The sequence below is a fragment of the Nannospalax galili genome, unplaced genomic scaffold, assembly GCF_000622305.1.
Source record: "Nannospalax galili isolate Female #2095 unplaced genomic scaffold, S.galili_v1.0 scaffold888, whole genome shotgun sequence".
Classification (NCBI taxonomy): Eukaryota; Metazoa; Chordata; class Mammalia; order Rodentia; family Spalacidae; genus Nannospalax; species Nannospalax galili.
In genome coordinates, this window is record NW_008357921.1 from 1015809 (window position 1) to 1032926 (window position 17118).

The 17118-nt window shown below is 51.4% G+C and overlaps 1 protein-coding gene across 2 annotated transcripts in view; it reads left to right on the plus strand.

Annotated features, from left to right (window-relative positions):
• Window positions 1-17118, plus strand: part of Spns2 (sphingolipid transporter 2) — a 39616-nt gene that overhangs the window by 20091 nt on the left and 2407 nt on the right. For both annotated transcript variants that reach the window (XM_008855638.3, XM_008855637.1), the window contains exons 3-11: window positions 7008-7144; window positions 11802-11953; window positions 12160-12226; window positions 13536-13678; window positions 13926-14078; window positions 14173-14362; window positions 14686-14751; window positions 16704-16802; window positions 16883-17046. In XM_008855638.3, the coding sequence (XP_008853860.1) occupies window positions 7008-7144; window positions 11802-11953; window positions 12160-12226; window positions 13536-13678; window positions 13926-14078; window positions 14173-14362; window positions 14686-14751; window positions 16704-16802; window positions 16883-17046 (1171 nt within the window). The remainder of the gene's footprint in view (window positions 1-7007; window positions 7145-11801; window positions 11954-12159; window positions 12227-13535; window positions 13679-13925; window positions 14079-14172; window positions 14363-14685; window positions 14752-16703; window positions 16803-16882; window positions 17047-17118) is intronic.

Here is a 17118-nt window from a genome sequence, read left to right on the forward strand (position 1 = left end):
AAGGTATGCACCACCATGCCCGACTATTTACTTTTTTAAATTAGCACATTATGAAAAAAGAACAGGGAGTTTTTTAAAGACCTAGAACTACTAGAGTGAAAAATATAAATGTTAAATAAGGTAACAGTTAGGTGAGTTAATGAGTAGGTTAGACCTAGTTGAAGAGAAAATAAGCAAACTAGAAGATGGATTGGAGAGAATCGGCATAAGTGCAACTCAGGAAAGGGACAGAGAGAGTGAAGGTTGCTTGTGATGCTGTCTGGTCTTTGTGAACTGTGATTGGTCAGTGATGGACTTCAGTGTAGGCAGAATGCGGGAGGAGGCAGAACAGTGGGCCAGCATCCCTGTGAAGGGCTTGAAGGCTGGACTAAGGTCCCTGGGTTTCACCTTGGGGTAGAGAGCCAGAGAAGACTTGAGATATAAGATATGTGCATCAGGGGCTAGAGAGATGGCTCAGTAGTTAAGAATACTGGTTTTTCTTGCAGAAGACCCGAGTTTGAACTCCAGCACCCACATGGCAGTTAACAACTGTCCGTAACTCCAGTACCAGGGGATCTGACGACCTCTTCTGTCCTCTGTGGGCATTGCACGACACGGGTGCACTTACCTACATGCGGGCAATACACTCATACACATAAAATAAAAATAATTAAAAAAAAAAGATATGTGCATCAGTGTGTCGACACTGGAGCCCAGTGCAGGAGCAGATGGCAGGGGAGGCTGGAGGCTACACAGTTTGTGGGGCTACAAGAAGTGCCATGATGGGGTGGGGAAGTAGGGAGAGAATAGGGTTGGAGGAAGAGCTAGCTCAGACTGAAACCAGACAGTGCCTCTTCACTGGGGCTGTTTTCTTTAGGTCCTGCTCTCTGCCTGTCTCAGCCAGCTCAGCAACATCCTCTACCTCAGCAGACTTGGGTTCTGCAGGTGAAGTTGGGGAGACCCATGGCCACCCTCCCAGGGCCTACTGTTCCACATAGGGCCCCAAAGCCACCCACCTATGGCTGGAGAGGCCAGCACACTCTATTCTGAATAGGGTACGAAGAGGTTGGTGGTGCTGTTCTTCCTGCCCGGGGGCTGAATGTGGAGGGATTCCAAACACCCCCAAATGGGGCCATGTGTCTTGGGTCCTGCCCATCAGCTAGGGTGGCCTGGGCTGAGCCAGGATGGCAGAGGCTGCCCACGCTTGTCTGAGCATCCGCCCTGCCCACAGGATGTGGAGGGTAGTGTGTCTTCTTGAAATAGCAGCCAGCTGGAGACTGGACAGCCCTAGTTCAGGCCAGGCCAGGCAGGAGCAGGAGGCAGGCTCCATGGCCACAGTAAGAAGCCCAGGGCCCCCTCAGTCACCACTTTAACATCTCCCGCTCTGAGGCCACCATCTGGAGGTCAGACGAACCTTGTGTGAAGCAAGGGTGGCATCCTCTGCCATGGACAGGGGGGCAGTTGTGGTTGCCTGTCAGCATTCAGAGCCCCTGTGGGGACTGCTTCAAGGGCATTGACACCTGCTGGGTAAGTGCTCTGCCACTGAGCTGTATCCTAAGCATTTAAAAAATACACATTTATTATTTTTATTTTATGTGTATGAGTGTATTGCCTGCATGTATGTGAGTGCACCCGTGTCATGCAATGCTGCGGAGGTTAGAAGAGGGCTTTGGATTCCCCTGGAACTGGAGTTAAGGATGGTTTGTAGCTGCCATGTGGGTGCTGGGAATTGAACCCAGGTCTACCCATGTTGTGCAATGCCATGGAGGTCAAAAGATGACTTTGGATTCCCGGAACTGGAGTTAAGGATGGTTTGTAGCTGCCATGTGGGTGCTGGGAATTGAACCCAGGTCCTTTGCAAGAGCAGTCAGTGTTCTTAACCGCTGAGCCATCTCTCCAGCCCCATCCTAAGCATTTTTAATTTCACTTCGAATCAAGGTCTCAAACTTGTGATCTTCCTGCCTTAGTCTCTTCAGTGCTAGGATTACATGTGTGTGCCATCCATACCTGGCAAACTGAGACCCCAGTCCCCCTTTCAGATGGCCTTGAGCCAGACCCATCAGAAAGAGGGAATGAGGCTTGGAGCACAAGTTCCTGATGCTGAGCTGGACTCCTCCCACTCTGCCATTAGCACCGGCCCTGGCGCCCTGACCCCTCTGCCTGGCTCCCTGCCTGTAGCTCCATTGTCCCAGACCTGTGTGCTCAGCACACGTGAACTGAGCTAGGGCTTCCCTACACCCAGCCACAGGATGTCCTTGTGCATGCGGGAACTGCTGGGAAAGCCACCCTGCCAACATCAGGATTGGAGTGGGACAGCCAGCCCAGCCTGAAAGCTCTGCTCCCACAAAGACCATGAGGCTGGGCTGGTGGTGAGCACGGGAAGCTTCTAGCTAGGGCCGGTCTTTATTTCCAGCAGAGCTGCCTACTGGCTCTGTAAACCTCTAAGTGCCTATTATCCACAAGTGGCAGGGTTCACTGTCTAGGCCTTCGCCCAGGCTGTTCTTCCTGTCCTTATCCTGACAATGTGCGGGACCTGCTGCTGGCCAGTGATGCCCCTGAGGGCCAGGAGCAAAGACATCCCATCCCCTTCCTGACTCTGGATTCCTTTGTCCCTAAGGGGCAAAGGCACTGGGGTTCCTGCCAGATTTGCTCTGTCATTTAGAGTTTCTCTACCCCTCAGGGCTTCAGTGGCCCCAGCTGTAAAGTGGATATTGTAAAGTGGGTAAGGCTCAGGTTTGCTGAGGGAAGGAAACTTGGGGGCTTTGGCATGCTGGGGCTGGCAGGTGGAGGCAGTTACACCTACCCAGTTATGGTGCTCCTGCCCACTGCATGAGCAGAAAGCTCGGGTGGGAGAGTGGGATGGCTGCCGTGCTGCACAACAATGTGGTATAGCCAAGGCCTGGGTACCCATCTTCAGGCCCCTGCAGCCACCCAGCGGGAGCTTTTCCAAGTGCTCCTCCTCACAAGCTTGGGATGGAGATATGCTATGTCTCTAGAATGCATACTTGGTCCTGGTCTTTTGAGATCTGTCTCCTTCCATGGTCTTCTCATGCCACAGCCTGACCCATCTCCCTGCTGTCCTCAGCATACCCTGAACTTTCTCTGACCTCGGGAACATCAGCAGAGACCATCTCCTTCCTAGTCTGGCAGCAAATGATGTGATTTAAAGCAAGGGCTCTGGAGTCAGCTAAACTAAGGTTTAAATTTTGGCTCAGCCACATGCTTGCTGTGTGACATCACTTCTTTCAGCTGGATCATCTGCTCTGTAGGATGAAGATAACAGTGAGAATGAACTGAGATAAGAATGTGCCACAGGTGTGTCCAGGGCTTGCCTGGCTCATAGTAAGTGCTTCATCAATGAGAACTGCAGGCATTATTAACAAAAAGCATCAGACATCATTAACCATATGTGCTGGAAAGCTTTAGTGTCAACTTGACACACCTGGGTTGAGGGAGTCTCAATTGGGGAATTGCCTCCATTGGACTGGTCTGTAGCCATGTCCATGGGGCACCTGCTTGATGAGTGATGTGGGAGGGCCCAGCCCACTGTGGGTGGTGCCACCCCTGGGCAGGTGGGCCTGTGTTGCATAAGAAAGCAGGCTGAGCAGGGGCCAGAGGAGCAAGTCAGTAAGCAGTGTTCCTCCATGGCCTGTGCTCCAGCTTCTGCTTCCAGGTTCCTGCCCTGAGTTCCTACCTTGGGCTCCCTGATGAGCTGTGACCTGGGAGATGTAAGCTGAATAAACCCTTTCCTCCCCAAGTTGGTAGTGGTCAGAGTATTTTGTCACAGCAATGAAGAAACAAACCAGGACACCATCCTAGGCTATTGCTTAGAAGACTTGGAATTTATATTTTAGTGTATGTTATTGATTTTAAGTATTATTGGTATCACAGTGAACTCCTAGGCATGCTTCAACACCTTACTTAGGCATCACCAAGATTTGGTGTTTCTTGTCAGTTCCCCAGCCTTCAAGTACTTGAAGCTGTGCAGGTGGTGGATAGGGCCAGACAAAGGGCATCTCCTACTCTGCCTCTCTCTGCCCTCTTCCCACCAAGCACAGACAGGCAGAGAGAAGGCAATTTGTTACTCTTCCCCCTAATGTGTGCAAGCCCTTTGCAACTCAGCTTTTCCTTGTCTAAATTCTGATCTGATCTCTGGTAGGTCTTGGGAGGCAGGGCCAGCAGGAAAGCATTCTTTCTGTAGATGTGAGGAAATAATATGGGCCCTGGCTAATGTAAACAAGGGCCTATGTTGACCCAGGCCACGCCTTGGCGGGCAGGGCATGAAGCACCTTCCCCTACAATGTATCATCCAATACTCAGAGCCACCCAGGGGAGCTGCTATTTTTAATCTTCATTTTACAGATGAGGAAGTTGGCTTGCGGAGCTGGCTCAGACTGGCTCGTGAGAGTCAATTGTTAAATTTTCAGGAATTGTGTGAGGTGCTTGGTAGACACTGCCATTGTTCAGAACAAAGTTATATAAACTTACAATTGAATGATTGATATTAAAAGAAACTGATAATACTTGAAGTCATCATTTCCTAATTATTTTCCTACATGGGGCTATTTGTGTTTTTGTTTTTGAGTCCCTAGGCTAGGCCTCAAACTCATAGATTTACCTGCCTTTCCCTCCTGAGTACTGGGATTAAAGGCTTGTGCCACCACACTGGGCTGTTATCTATGTTCTTTAGGTAATCAAATGTGTTGGAAACTCTGTAGTTCCCAGCTTCCCAGCTCTGGGGGTCATATCTCCTCAGTGACTTGGCAGCAGGGTGGGAGTGTTTATACTGTGGAGGAAGGCAATCTGCATGAATCTGCAATCTGTATGCATCAAGGGCCTCTCTTCTGTCCCTTTTGCCTGTTTTTATGCATTTACAGCATACCCCTAAGACACAGAAGCTGTGACCTGGTGAAGGTCCCCAGTTAAGAAGACGCAGAGCTGGGCTTGAACCCAGGCAGGGCTCTGCCCAAGGATCAAATCACAGACCTGAATTATCAGATCCCCAGTCCTGTGCTCAGAGTCAAGTAGAGGGAGGGACTCTTCGGGCTCTGCTCCTCCCTGCAGCTTTCTTTGCCCTGCCTACCTCTCTCCTCCTCCCTGGGGGTTGCTGAGCCACATACACCAGAGCCCAGAAGGCTGAGGGCAGCAGCAGCTCGTCTGCCCCACCCGGCTTTTGTCTGATCATCTGCCCTTCAGCTGTAGGACTGCCTTCCATGGGTTGCCTTGTTGTATGACCTGGCCTCTACCCTACCTTGTCTGGGTCTCTTCATCCCATCTGGGACAAGCCCCTCTAATCACTGACAATGGCATCCCCTCAAAGTCCTGTAAGATCTTACCATGTTCTTGTCCCAGTGGAACAAAACCAGGTCATGTTATCCCTTTGCTCAGAGTCCTATAGTCTTTTCTTGTCTTACCCAGGGAAGCTCCCGCTCCACTGGTCTCTCAACCTTATCTTTCTACTCCTTGCCCTCTGGGTCCCTTGTTCTTCTAAGGGGCTAAACACACTCCCACCCCCTGGGCCTTTGCACTTGCTGTTCTTGCTTCAACATTTGTATGAATTGTTTTCTTCCTCTTGCAGGTCTTTGCTGAGTTGTGACTTCTCTGATCCCTCTATTTAATACTGTAACATCTGCTTTCTCTCTCACACATTATATTATAAACATTTATTATAACATCCAACAGACTTTAAGACAACACTTCATTCTAGCTATAGGCAGCAAAAGATGTTCTGGCAGGGCATACAGAGGTTTGAACAGGAGTGAATCATACATCACCGTTATCTCAGGTCCAAGAAACAGCTTGTTTTTGCCAGATTTCTTAATTCCACCTGTGGCTGAAGGCCTTCCTGATGGGCTTGGCTTTTGAGTTTCGGGTTCCTTTCCGTTTCTGAAGTCTCATCTCCTTCATCCATCTGCTCAGCCTGCTTCTTCAGCTGTCTCAACAACTGCTTCTTGCCACCCCTTCCCCAAGCCCTGGTCCTTCACACACACCTCTCTTATCTCCTGCTTCTGCCCTTTGATCCTTAGTTCTCCCCACCGTCTTACAAGCCATGTTAATTATTACCGCTATTATGTTATTTTCTGTCTGTTTCTCTTCCTAGAATAAAAGTTTCAAGAAGGTAGGAATCTGTGTTTGTTTACTGATCTGTCGCAAACACCCAGCGTTGGTGCATTGTAGAGGACCCTCCCCTAATAATAAACTGATGCATGCCCGAGTGAGTGAATAAATGAACAGTGGGGTTCCAGGGTTCAGCCTCTACAGCCTGCTGGGAGTGAGAGTGGCTGGGTGACCTGGCAAGTCGTAAGATTGGAGCTCCAAGCCCAGGTCTGCCCTCATTTGCTGTGTGATCTTAGGCAGATCTCTCTCTCTCTCTCTCTCTCTCTCTCTCTCTCTCCCCCTCCCCTCTCTCTCCTAGCACACATGAGACCCTGGGTTTACTTTGCAGCACCATATAAACTGGGTGTGGTGATGTATACCTGTATTCCTAGTACTTAGAAAATGGAGGGTCAGAAATTCAAGGTCATCCTTGGCTTCATATTGAATTTGAGGCCAGCTTGAGCTACATGAGACCCTGTCTCAAAAAGTAAACAAGCAAACAAAGAAAGCCAAATGACAAAGCCTAAGGAAGTCAGGCTCTGGAGTCATACAGGCAAAGGTCCCATTCCCCACTGGGACATTTATTGCCTATGTGGCTTTGGCAAGTCACCTTTGCTCTGAGTTTTGTCCTCATCTGTGAGGTGGGAAGCTCCCCAAAGTGCTGTGGTAAGCTCTTGCCATAGCACTCTGTGGGAGGGAATGTGCAAGGGCTCATGGGACATGGGACAACCTGGAGGTGATGGAAGAAGTGAGGTCTCTATCTTCTAACCCCATGCATCTCCTCCTCTCTGCCCTTGGTGCCCAGCACTAAAGTCGTTATCCCTGGGTGTTACACGCCCCCCTTCTGGATCCAGGCTTAGCTGTATCTCATATGCACTTGGCTTCCATCCAAGGCCCGTGCACCCTCCCACTTTTCTTTTCTCTCCCTACAGTGTTTATCTGCAGCTTCATGGTGGCTGCCCCCATCTTTGGCTACCTGGGAGACCGCTTCAACAGGAAGGTGATCCTCAGTTGCGGCATCTTCTTCTGGTCGGCTGTCACCTTCTCCAGCTCCTTCATCCCGCAGCAGGTGAGGGTCCCTCACTGGCACCCCTGCTCAGCCCCTCCCAGTGTTTAGGTCCCTCCCAGAGTGCTAGTCTGTGCTAGACTAGACTGGAGCTTCTGCTCCTGAGCTTCGACTCTAAGGCAGAGCTATGACAAGTATCTTTGGGTTCACTGCTAAAGCATCCCTGCAGACAGGGCCTTTTCTGTGCTGGCCTGAACCAAGGGGCTTGCAGCCCTGCATGGCATTGAACTCTCTGAGCTGCCTCTGGCTTGGGCAGGATGCCAGGAACAGGGGGAACAAGTCTGGCTTAGGAGTGAGGGCCTTGGCTTCAGTCCTAGCCCTTCAGTTCTCTTGTTGTGTGAACTTAGGCGAGTCCCTGTCCCTTTCTGGTTCTGGCTCAGTTTGCTTTTTGTTTGATGACCTGCCAACTCTTTGTATCCAAGTCCCAGGAAGGCAAGTGTCAATTCAACATAAAGGTGCTATGGGAAACACACTTGGCTTTGTCCAGCTCTGTTGTCCCCTCAACTTCGTGATCTGGAGAAATGTATTTTATCTCTCTTGGCCTCAGTTTCCTCTCTGTTAAGATGGGAATAATCCTACTTAGCCTGGTTCACTGTGAGAAGCAACCAAGTTCATGTGTGTATAGCTATGGGAGCATAGTAGCATCCAGCAAATCCTTGTTTTTGCTCTTTCTGTTTAAGAGAACATGTGTTGTCTTATGAGTGTAGTAAGCTATGGCTAGGAATATTCAGTCACATTACAGCTTCTGTGGATGGTGATAGCAGAGGGAGAAGAACCAGCATCTGTCCTCAAGAGCTTTCAGTCTTTCCCTGTCCTTAGAAGCCCAGGGTAGGAAGCTTCTAGCTCATAGCCTTCAGGAAGCACCAAGTGCCTAGCACTGAAGAGGGACTGGCTTCTTGCAGTCCATGGGTACCAGGAAGGCTTCCTGGAGAAGGTAGCACATGAGCCTAGCAGGGAGGACTGGGAGGCCAGGCCCTGTGGTGAAGACAGAGGCAGAGGGCCATATCCACAGATGTGTGGAAGGTAGATCATGTTGAGAGAAGAAGGGTGTTGTAGCTTGATACGAAGGTAGAGAACTAGTCAGGGAGGGTCTTCAGTGCCAGGTCTGGGGCCCAGGCTTTCCTCTTGGGTCAGTGCCGAGCCTTGGAATAGTCCCAAGACAATGAAGAGCTCGATGCTTGCTCTAGGAGGGAACAGGCAGGTTTACAGGGACAACTTTGCTTCATGGGTATGGGTCAGGCCCAGGGCAGCTCCAGGCCCAGTGCTTGGTGGAACCTGGTGGCCACCATAGAAACAGACTAATCCAAGAGCCTCTAGAGCCCCAGAGCCTCATCCTGCCCCTGGCTAGGCCCCTGGGGCTGCTTCTGGGACTAATCAATGAGTTCAGGCCTTGATCCCCTCTGGATTGGGGAGAGGACATGAGAGGAGACAGAGAGAAACAGACAGATTACTTCCAATTACTCTGTAAATTCATTGTGATCACCATTTGGGCCCCATGGGGGCTTTTGGTGGACATTGGCAATGTGATTCTGAAGTTAATTTGGCAGAGAAAATGCTTAGGAACAGCCAAAAACAATGTAAAAAATAACAGTGAATGGGGTTTACCTTATCAGTTGTCAAAACAACAGCCATTCTGGACTAAAGTAGATGAGGGACCTAACAAGCAGTGAGGGACAGACCAAGTGATCGATGCAGAGAGGCCTGGGGCATGGGGAGCTAGTGCAGGGTGAGAGTGCATCCTAAGCCAGTGGCTCAGGGAAATGGAATGATCTGCCAAGACTGTAAATCAAGTTCAGTCTGTATGTTAAACCATGTTGCAGAATAAACTCCAAGCAGGAAACAAGAACCAAAGGAAGATGGAGAAATCCAGAGCTATAAACCAACAAGAAAAAGACAACTGTTCCAAAAACAAGCAAAGAATAGCCACAGGCCATTCCAGAAGATACCCAAAGGGCCAATGAATATAGAAGAGATGCCTTAGCCTCTCGAGGAATCAGGGAAATGCACATGAAAACAACAATGAGATACCATTTCACACCCATCAGATTGGCAACAATTAAAAAGGCTGACAATACGGAGTGTTAGTACAGCTGTAGGAAATCTCAGGCTGTCTCTGTTGGCCAGAGTGTAAATTGGTAGAGCCTCTTTGGAGATCAGAATGGGAAGTTACTGTAAAATTCTCGCTGTGTGCCTGAACTGCCCAGCTTCTGCTTGGAGGGACACAGCCAAGAAACTCTTGTGGACATGCACATGGGAAGATGCTTCTTGCAGTACTGTCCTAAAGAGAAAAAAAGAGGGGCTGGAGAGATAGCTCAGCCAATAAGTGCACTTACTCCTCTTCTAGAGGACCAAAGTTCAGTTCCCAGCATCCATGCCCGGCGACTCACAACTGCCTGAAACTCCAGCTCCTGGGGATCTGACTTCCTTTCTGACCTTGGGTACCTGCATTCAAATGCACATATCTGCCCCCCCACTCACATACACACAATTAAAAACAAAATAAATCTGAGAGAGAGGGGGGGGGAAGGAGAAGGAGAAAGAGAGAGAAAGCTGGAGAAATGGCTCAGTGGATGAATGCTTGCTGTGCAAGCATGAAGACCTGAGTTCAGATCCCCAGCATCTATAGAAAAGCAAGGTGTGGTGGTGTGCATCCATAGCCTCAGTGCTGAGGGAGTGGAGACAGGTGGATCCCAATTCTAGCTGGATCAGTGGGCTCAAGGTTCAGTGAGAGACTCTGTTTCAAAAAAAAGGTGGAGAGGCTGGAGAGATGGCTCAGCAGTTAACAGTACTTGCTTCTCTTGCAGAGAACCCAAGTTTGGTGCCCAATATCCATATAAGGTGGCTTATAACCACCTGTAACTCCAGCTCCCTGGAATTCAATGTCCTCTTCTAGACTCTTCTGGCACCTTCATATATGTGGCATATACTCACACACACATTCATATGACTAAAAAAAAAAAAAAAAAAAAAAAAAAGATAGAGAGCAATAAAAAACACCTGACATCAAACTCTGGCCTCTACATGTGCACCCCCCCCACATACACACAGAAAGAATGAGAGAGAAGAAGGAAAGAAGGATGGAAGGGGACTGGAGACATGGCTCAGGGGTTAAGAGCACTAGGTTGTAGAAGACCTGGGTTTGTGTCCCAGCACCCACATGGCAGCTAATAACGGTCTGTAACTCCAGTTCCAGGGGAATCCGACACCCTCTTCTGACCTCAGCAAGCATTGCATGACACGGATATACTTACATACATGCAGGTAATACACTCATACACATAAAATAATAAATAAAAATATTAAAAGGATGGAAAGAAAGAAGGAAGGAAGGAAAAAGGAAATGACTTAAATGACCACTACCACAGTTACACAGCGTGTATTCATAATGAGTCTGGCCAGTGGAAGAATAAATTTGGTCTATGCCAACCAGCTTGAACAGGTCTCAAAAAAGATAATGAAGGGAAAAGCATAAGGGAATGAACATGGAGCAGCCCCTTTTCCTGTTCATCTGTTGTAAGCACACAGAGGATACTAAGTGCTGTTCATTGGTACCTACGTGTGTAGCACAGGCAGAGGGCAGAGACACCATCAACCTGGTAAGCCCCTTTGTGGAGTGGGGACACATAGGGTCCCCTCAGCATGCTAGCATACTGACAAGGGTTGATGTCTCTTTCTCATTCTCTCACCAAATTGTTACCAACATGAGATAGAAGAGGATGTTTTTATACTTCAGGGAAGGGAATAGTTTTTCCTGACAAGGCATGAAGGAAAAAATCAAGATTTGACAGCATCAAATTAGACACCAGGAAGCCTGTGAAACTGAATAAGTAAAGAGGAAAGAAAGAAGGCTGAGAACACTGGTGACACAGATGACAAAGGATCTAGTCCCATGATGCACAAAAAGCTAATCTAAATCAATACAAAAATGACAGACAACCTAACAGAAAAACAGGCAAAGGCTGTGGGCAGACAATCTGCAGGAAAAGAAATGCCAGGAATCAGGGAGAGCAAGAGAGGGGTCAAGGTAGAGGGTCAACACCTCCCAGCAGAGACATCAGGGGCTAGATGGGCAGCCAGAAGAGAGGGAACAAGGAAAAGAGGGGAGGGCTAGATGTGGGTGATGCTGGCCGGATGGGTGGTCAGGGTGGAGCTGGGGAATGATGGCCAGGCTGGGTTCTCAGGCCCTGGGCAGCTGAGGGCCAGGGGAAGGCAGGTTCACATCAAAGGGGTGGGACCACTGGCAGCTAGCATAGCCCCACCCTTAACCCTATCACTGCCCTTTGATGTGTGCATGGGGGAGGGGCTGCTGTGCCTACTCCCTATGCCATTGAATCCTCAGTACTGCCAGGCTTGGCCCAACCACTCTGCTTCGGGGAGGGACATGGAGCAAGGGTGACTTGTGGATCCTGAAGTGGGATCAAAGCCAGGTGGGAGATGCCCAAGGTAGACACATTGTTCTATAGAGGCCTGTCTACTCCCAACCTGGGAATGTCTAGTTTTAGTCAAATTCATCATTTAGAGGAACACCCCAGGGCCCAGAGTGGCTGTGGCCGTTGTTGAGGCTCCATCCTCTCTCTTGCCAGGGTTGGGGTACAGCTGGGCAGGGATGAATAGGCCTAGGAATGGCTGGTCCCTCAGCATTCTCCACCCTCCTCCACAGTACTTCTGGCTGTTGGTCCTGTCCCGAGGGCTGGTGGGTATCGGTGAGGCCAGCTACTCCACCATTGCGCCTACCATCATCGGTGACCTGTTCACCAAGAATACACGTACACTCATGCTGTCAGTCTTCTACTTTGCCATCCCACTGGGCAGGTAAGCATGGAACTCCAGGGCTTGAGGGAGGAGCTCCAATGTCCCCTTGGACATGCCAACCCTCCATGTGTTAAACAGACTTGCAGACAGTCAGCCTTGGAGAACCCCTGGCCCACTCTTATATGGCCTAGCTGGGCAGCAGGGCAAGTGAACATTTCCCACTTAGCCCGTCTGCTCAGCCTGTTGTATTTCTGTCTTCTCTGCAGTGGCCTAGGCTACATCACAGGCTCCAGTGTGAAGCAGGCAGCTGGAGACTGGCACTGGGCCCTGCGGGTAAGGCCTAGGCCCCCTCCCACTCTCCATTCCTGCCTTTGTCCCCAGAGAGTTGCCCAGCCTAGACCTCCAGGCTTCCTCCCTCACCAGCCTGGCTTCTGAGGTCTTGTCCTTCTAGATTGGTGCAGCCTGAGGTATCAGGAGAGTTAGACAGTCCTGTCACCCACAGGGCCTCAGTCTAGGGTTGGAACCCCACCCCCACCCTAGGGAATCCCACATCGAAAGGACAAGGATTCTCTCACTGTGTCAGGAAATTCCAGGTTCACAGCGTAGCTTCCTGCTTCCAGCCCTGGCTCTGTTGTAGTGCAAGGCTGGGACAAGACCTCTGTGTGGGGGCCCTTAGGGTCTGGAGCCACTTCCTGTCCTGTTGGAAGGTTGGGGCAAGTCACCAAGGCCTCAGGATGGTGCAATCGGAGGAAACAGAGATCCCCCATCTCTCAGAGGAGCGGAAGCTCAAGACAAAGTGTTTTTTCCTCAAAAGCAGGAAGGAAGCAGCCGTGGAATTTCTTGATAGGGGGTGAGAGGGGGTTGCATGCTGAAGATCTCTGCAACCCACAACTCCCAGGCCTGGGGGGAGGCAGGCTTCTCTTTTCTCCTGGGCTGGTATTTAGAATCCAGGCTGTCAAGATGTCCCTTCCCATGTGGAGAGAGGCCTGGGGCCTTGGCTATTCTGTTCTTAATGAGGCTGGACACAGGGAAGATCCAAAGCCCATGTAGAGCCCTCTAAAGGATAGCCCATCTGCCTGGCCAATGCCTCCCTAATGCCCACATTTGAAGGACCTGTCTGGGAACATTCCCAGCCCTGGAGGTTGGGCAAGGGTTGGCATTTGGCTCCCCACCCCCAGGAATGAACTCTTTCCACTCCAAGTCATCATTCCCTTTGTTTTTATCTGTTCTTCCTTTTCCTGTTATCCATCCACTCATTCACCTACCTTTCTATCCATCCATGCACGAACGCATCTGTCTGTTCTATCTACCTGGTCTATCTGTTCTCCATCCATGTAGCCTTCTTCTCTTCCTCTTTTCCTCCCTCTCTCCCTTCCTTTTTACCTCTCTTCCTCTCTCCCTCCCTGCAGTCTGTCAGTCTTCCTTGAACCCACTCTCCTGCCCTGCCTTGTTCACTTTGAGCTCCCGATCTCTTCTTAGGCCTCATTCTCAGTGGTTTTGCTCAGCCTTTCTGTCAGCAAGAAGGACAAATATTAGCCCAGAGAAAGGACTTGGAGCCCAGACAAGGCCCAGATGCCTTAGCTTTCCTGTGCCACACAGTCAACTGGGCCTGGGGTTCAAACCATGTTTCCTACCCTGCCAGGTGTCCCCTGTCTTGGGCATGATCACAGGAACACTCATCCTAGTCCTAGTTCCAGCCACTAAGAGAGGCCATGCTGATCAGCTTGCGGGGCAGCTCAAGGCACGGACCTCATGGCTCCGAGATATGAAGGCCCTGATCCGAAAGTGAGTGTTACTGGGCAGGGCTTGATGGGAGGAGGGAGGAGGACTTGGCTGGAGGACCTTTGAGGCTCACCTGAACCCTCCTGCCATTTCCACTGCCTGTAGTGTGGAATGACACTTTGGCCATTGAGTTTATGTTCCTTCATCCCAAACCCTCACCTGAGCCTGGGAAAGAGCATTTCTCTCTGCTGGAGGCCAGAGGTGGGAAGCAGCTGATCCTGATGTAGGGGGCTCCCTTGTTTCTCCCCAGCCGCAGCTATGTCTTCTCCTCCCTGGCAACGTCTGCAGTATCCTTTGCCACAGGGGCCTTGGGCATGTGGATCCCCCTCTATCTGCATCGAGCCCAAGTTGTGCAGAAGACAGCAGAGACGTGCAATAGCCCGCCCTGCGGGGCCAAAGACAGGTGAGGCCTTGACTTGAGGGATGCTGGACAGGAGTGCCTCTGCCCTAACTCTGACCCTGCTCAACCCACACCCTACTGTCCTCTGTCCCCACAGCCTCATCTTTGGGGCCATCACCTGCTTCACGGGCTTTCTGGGTGTGGTCACAGGCGCTGGAGCTACTCGCTGGTGCCGCCTGAGGACCCAGCGGGCTGACCCACTGGTGTGTGCTGTGGGCATGCTGGGCTCTGCTATCTTCATCTGCCTCATCTTTGTGGCCGCCAAGAGCAGCATCATGGGCGCCTATGTGAGTGTAGTGGAGGCAGGAGGTTTGGGGAGCTGGGTTGGAGATGCAGTCTTACTTGCTGGACCCTCCATCCTTGCGGGGAGAATGGTGTGTCCCTGATCTGTGTGTAGCCTGTCTAGGAGTCCTGAGTGTCCCTGGGAGCTGTGAGCATGACTTGAAGTCTGTGGATAGTCCCTTAAATAATTCCTCATCAGCCTGTGAGGAGGTGGGGGCCTTCCAGAAGGGAAGGCTTTGGGGGTCCCCTGAATGCCAGTGTGGCCCCCACAGTGTGGTAGCTGATGATGTGAGGAGACCCTCACGGCTGTTCTCTTCTCTCTGGGCAGATCTGCATCTTTGTTGGGGAGACACTGCTGTTTTCTAACTGGGCCATCACTGCAGACATCCTCATGGTAAGCCAGGCAGGCTGCGGTCACCTCGTGTTGAACAAGGCTTCTGGACTTCAATGGGGCAGCTGGGGAGGGTGGGTGAAGAGTAGGCAGGGTTTGTTTGGTGGGGGAGGTGAACCCTGAGGCAGGGAAGGAATATGGAGAAATATGAGATATGGGGAGGTGGGGGTCTGTATCTGGGCATGGCCTGAAAACAGGGGTGAGCAGACAGACGTTGGGATGTGGGGGCGGGGTTTTCTTGGGGCTCAGGTTTATGGCTAGGAGGCTGGCAGTGCCAGGCTGGCACTGAGGTGGCGCTGCCTGCCAGCACTCCTCCCCCGGGAGCTGAGCGTCCCTGTACTCTGGTCTCCAGGCTCAGGCTGGGTCCCAGGCACGCCTATGGAGTGCTTGTGGATGGCTGGCCAGACAGAGGCTGTCTTCACAGAGCCAACAATGGCCTCTAGACCAGGCCGCCAGGGACAAAGGGCTATCTGAGCTGCCGGCTGAGTCTTGTGTCCCTGGGTGGGGATGGGAGAAATAGGCAGGGCTGTGGGCTCTAGTGACTTGTATGTCTAAGCAAGGCAGGGGAGTGTGTGACAGGAATAGGTATATGACTCTTGTTCCTGCCCTTGGTCCTTGGGCACCTGCCGGGGACTGGAGGCAGAATGGCAGGAGGTGTGGGACAGGGGGAGTAAACATCCCCAGGGAAGTCAGAGTCTGGGGATCTCTGGGCCCTTTGCAGTCCCTCTACTTCAGGAAGCTTACCTTGTCCTACCCCACATTCCCCTGCCTACCTGTTTTCCTCACCAGTCTCAGTGTTCCTCAGTAGTCCATGGGCTATGTAGAGGTAGTGGTGAGGACTGACTCAACTCTGTGCCTCAGTAGGGGGCTGGGCAGGGCAGGGGTGTGTCAGGATGTTGCACAGGCCTGACTGAAGAGGGAAGGGGGATCTGTCTGAATCAAGTGTCTTTGGTACTGGACAGCATGCCCTTCCCTTCCTACCTCCCCAGGGCAGCCCCTGAGACCTGCTGGTCCCAGGGAATCATGTCTCAGTTTATCAAGTGTCCAAGCTAAGTGACTAATTAGTGTTGGAAATGGGGCCATGCAAGCTCCTTGGATCTAGGTCTCTCCCTGTCTCCTTACAACCAACAGGCCACCTTGTAGGTGCTGGCTGCTCTCACTATCCACAACAGCTAGTGCCATGAACAGGGCAGGCAGTTGAGCTTAGGGCAGGGGGCACCCAGTGCTGCCTGTTCCAGCCTTTGTCATTTATCTCATAATGGGGTGTGGGCCTCTTTTATCTGATGTGTGACCTGGGGCCCAGTGACTCTTAGCATCTGGTGCTGGGGTACCCATGAGTTCAAGTGGATGCTCTTTGGGGTAGAGGTCTGCTTCACGTCCCCTCCACCTCCACCAGTCTCAGCCTTGTTTGAACCTCACAGAGGGAAACCAGGACAGGCATTTAGCTTATGGAAGGGATTCTCTCCAAGAGGATCATGAGGCCAGCCTGGGTTAGGCAGCAAGTACATTAAAAAAAAAAAAAAAATGGTGTCTCTGGGCTCTGACTCAGTTCCTGAGGCTCTAAGAGCTCTGACCTAAAGACCTGTGCACAATCTGCAAATGGTACACAAATTGTGCTCCCCTTCGCTGGATGTGGTGGAGAAGTAGAGATACCTGTCTCTGAGGTTAAGGTCTGGGGCCAGTCAGAACAGCCTCTATGGTGGGGACTGAAGCTGTGTGTAGGTGCTGCTCTAGGTAGGAGGGGGCAGATGGAGAAGAGCAGAGATCCTGTAGAAATGACAAGAACAGCCATGTCTACAGATGGGCAGGGAAGGGCAGGGCTGGGTAGTGGGGAGTAAAGATACCAGGGTAGGAGAGAGGCTATGGGTGCTCCAGAAGTATAGCCAAAGGGATGAGTCCAGTGGGTGGCTCTGGCCTTGGCCTCTCTGGCACTGACCTGCCCCTCTCTCTTGTAGTATGTGGTCATCCCTACTCGACGGGCCACTGCTGTGGCCTTGCAGAGCTTCACCTCCCACCTGCTGGGGGATGCTGGAAGCCCCTACCTCATTGGCTTTGTGAGTAACTGGCCTGGGGAGGTTGGTGGGGGGCTGCAGGAGATAGCCCTGTTCTGACACCTATATGCCAATTCCCACAGATCTCGGATTTGATCCGTCAGAGCACCAAGGACTCCCCGCTCTGGGAGTTCCTGAGCCTGGGCTATGCCCTCATGCTGTGTCCCTTTGTCGTGGTCCTGGGTGGCATGTTCTTCCTTGCTACTGCTCTCTTCTTCCTCAGTGACCGTGCCAAGGCTGAGCAGCAGTGAGTAGGGTGGGGTTGGTGTGGTAGCTCTGTTCTACCCTGGGGTGAAGGGGACAGTGGGTAACTTTATAC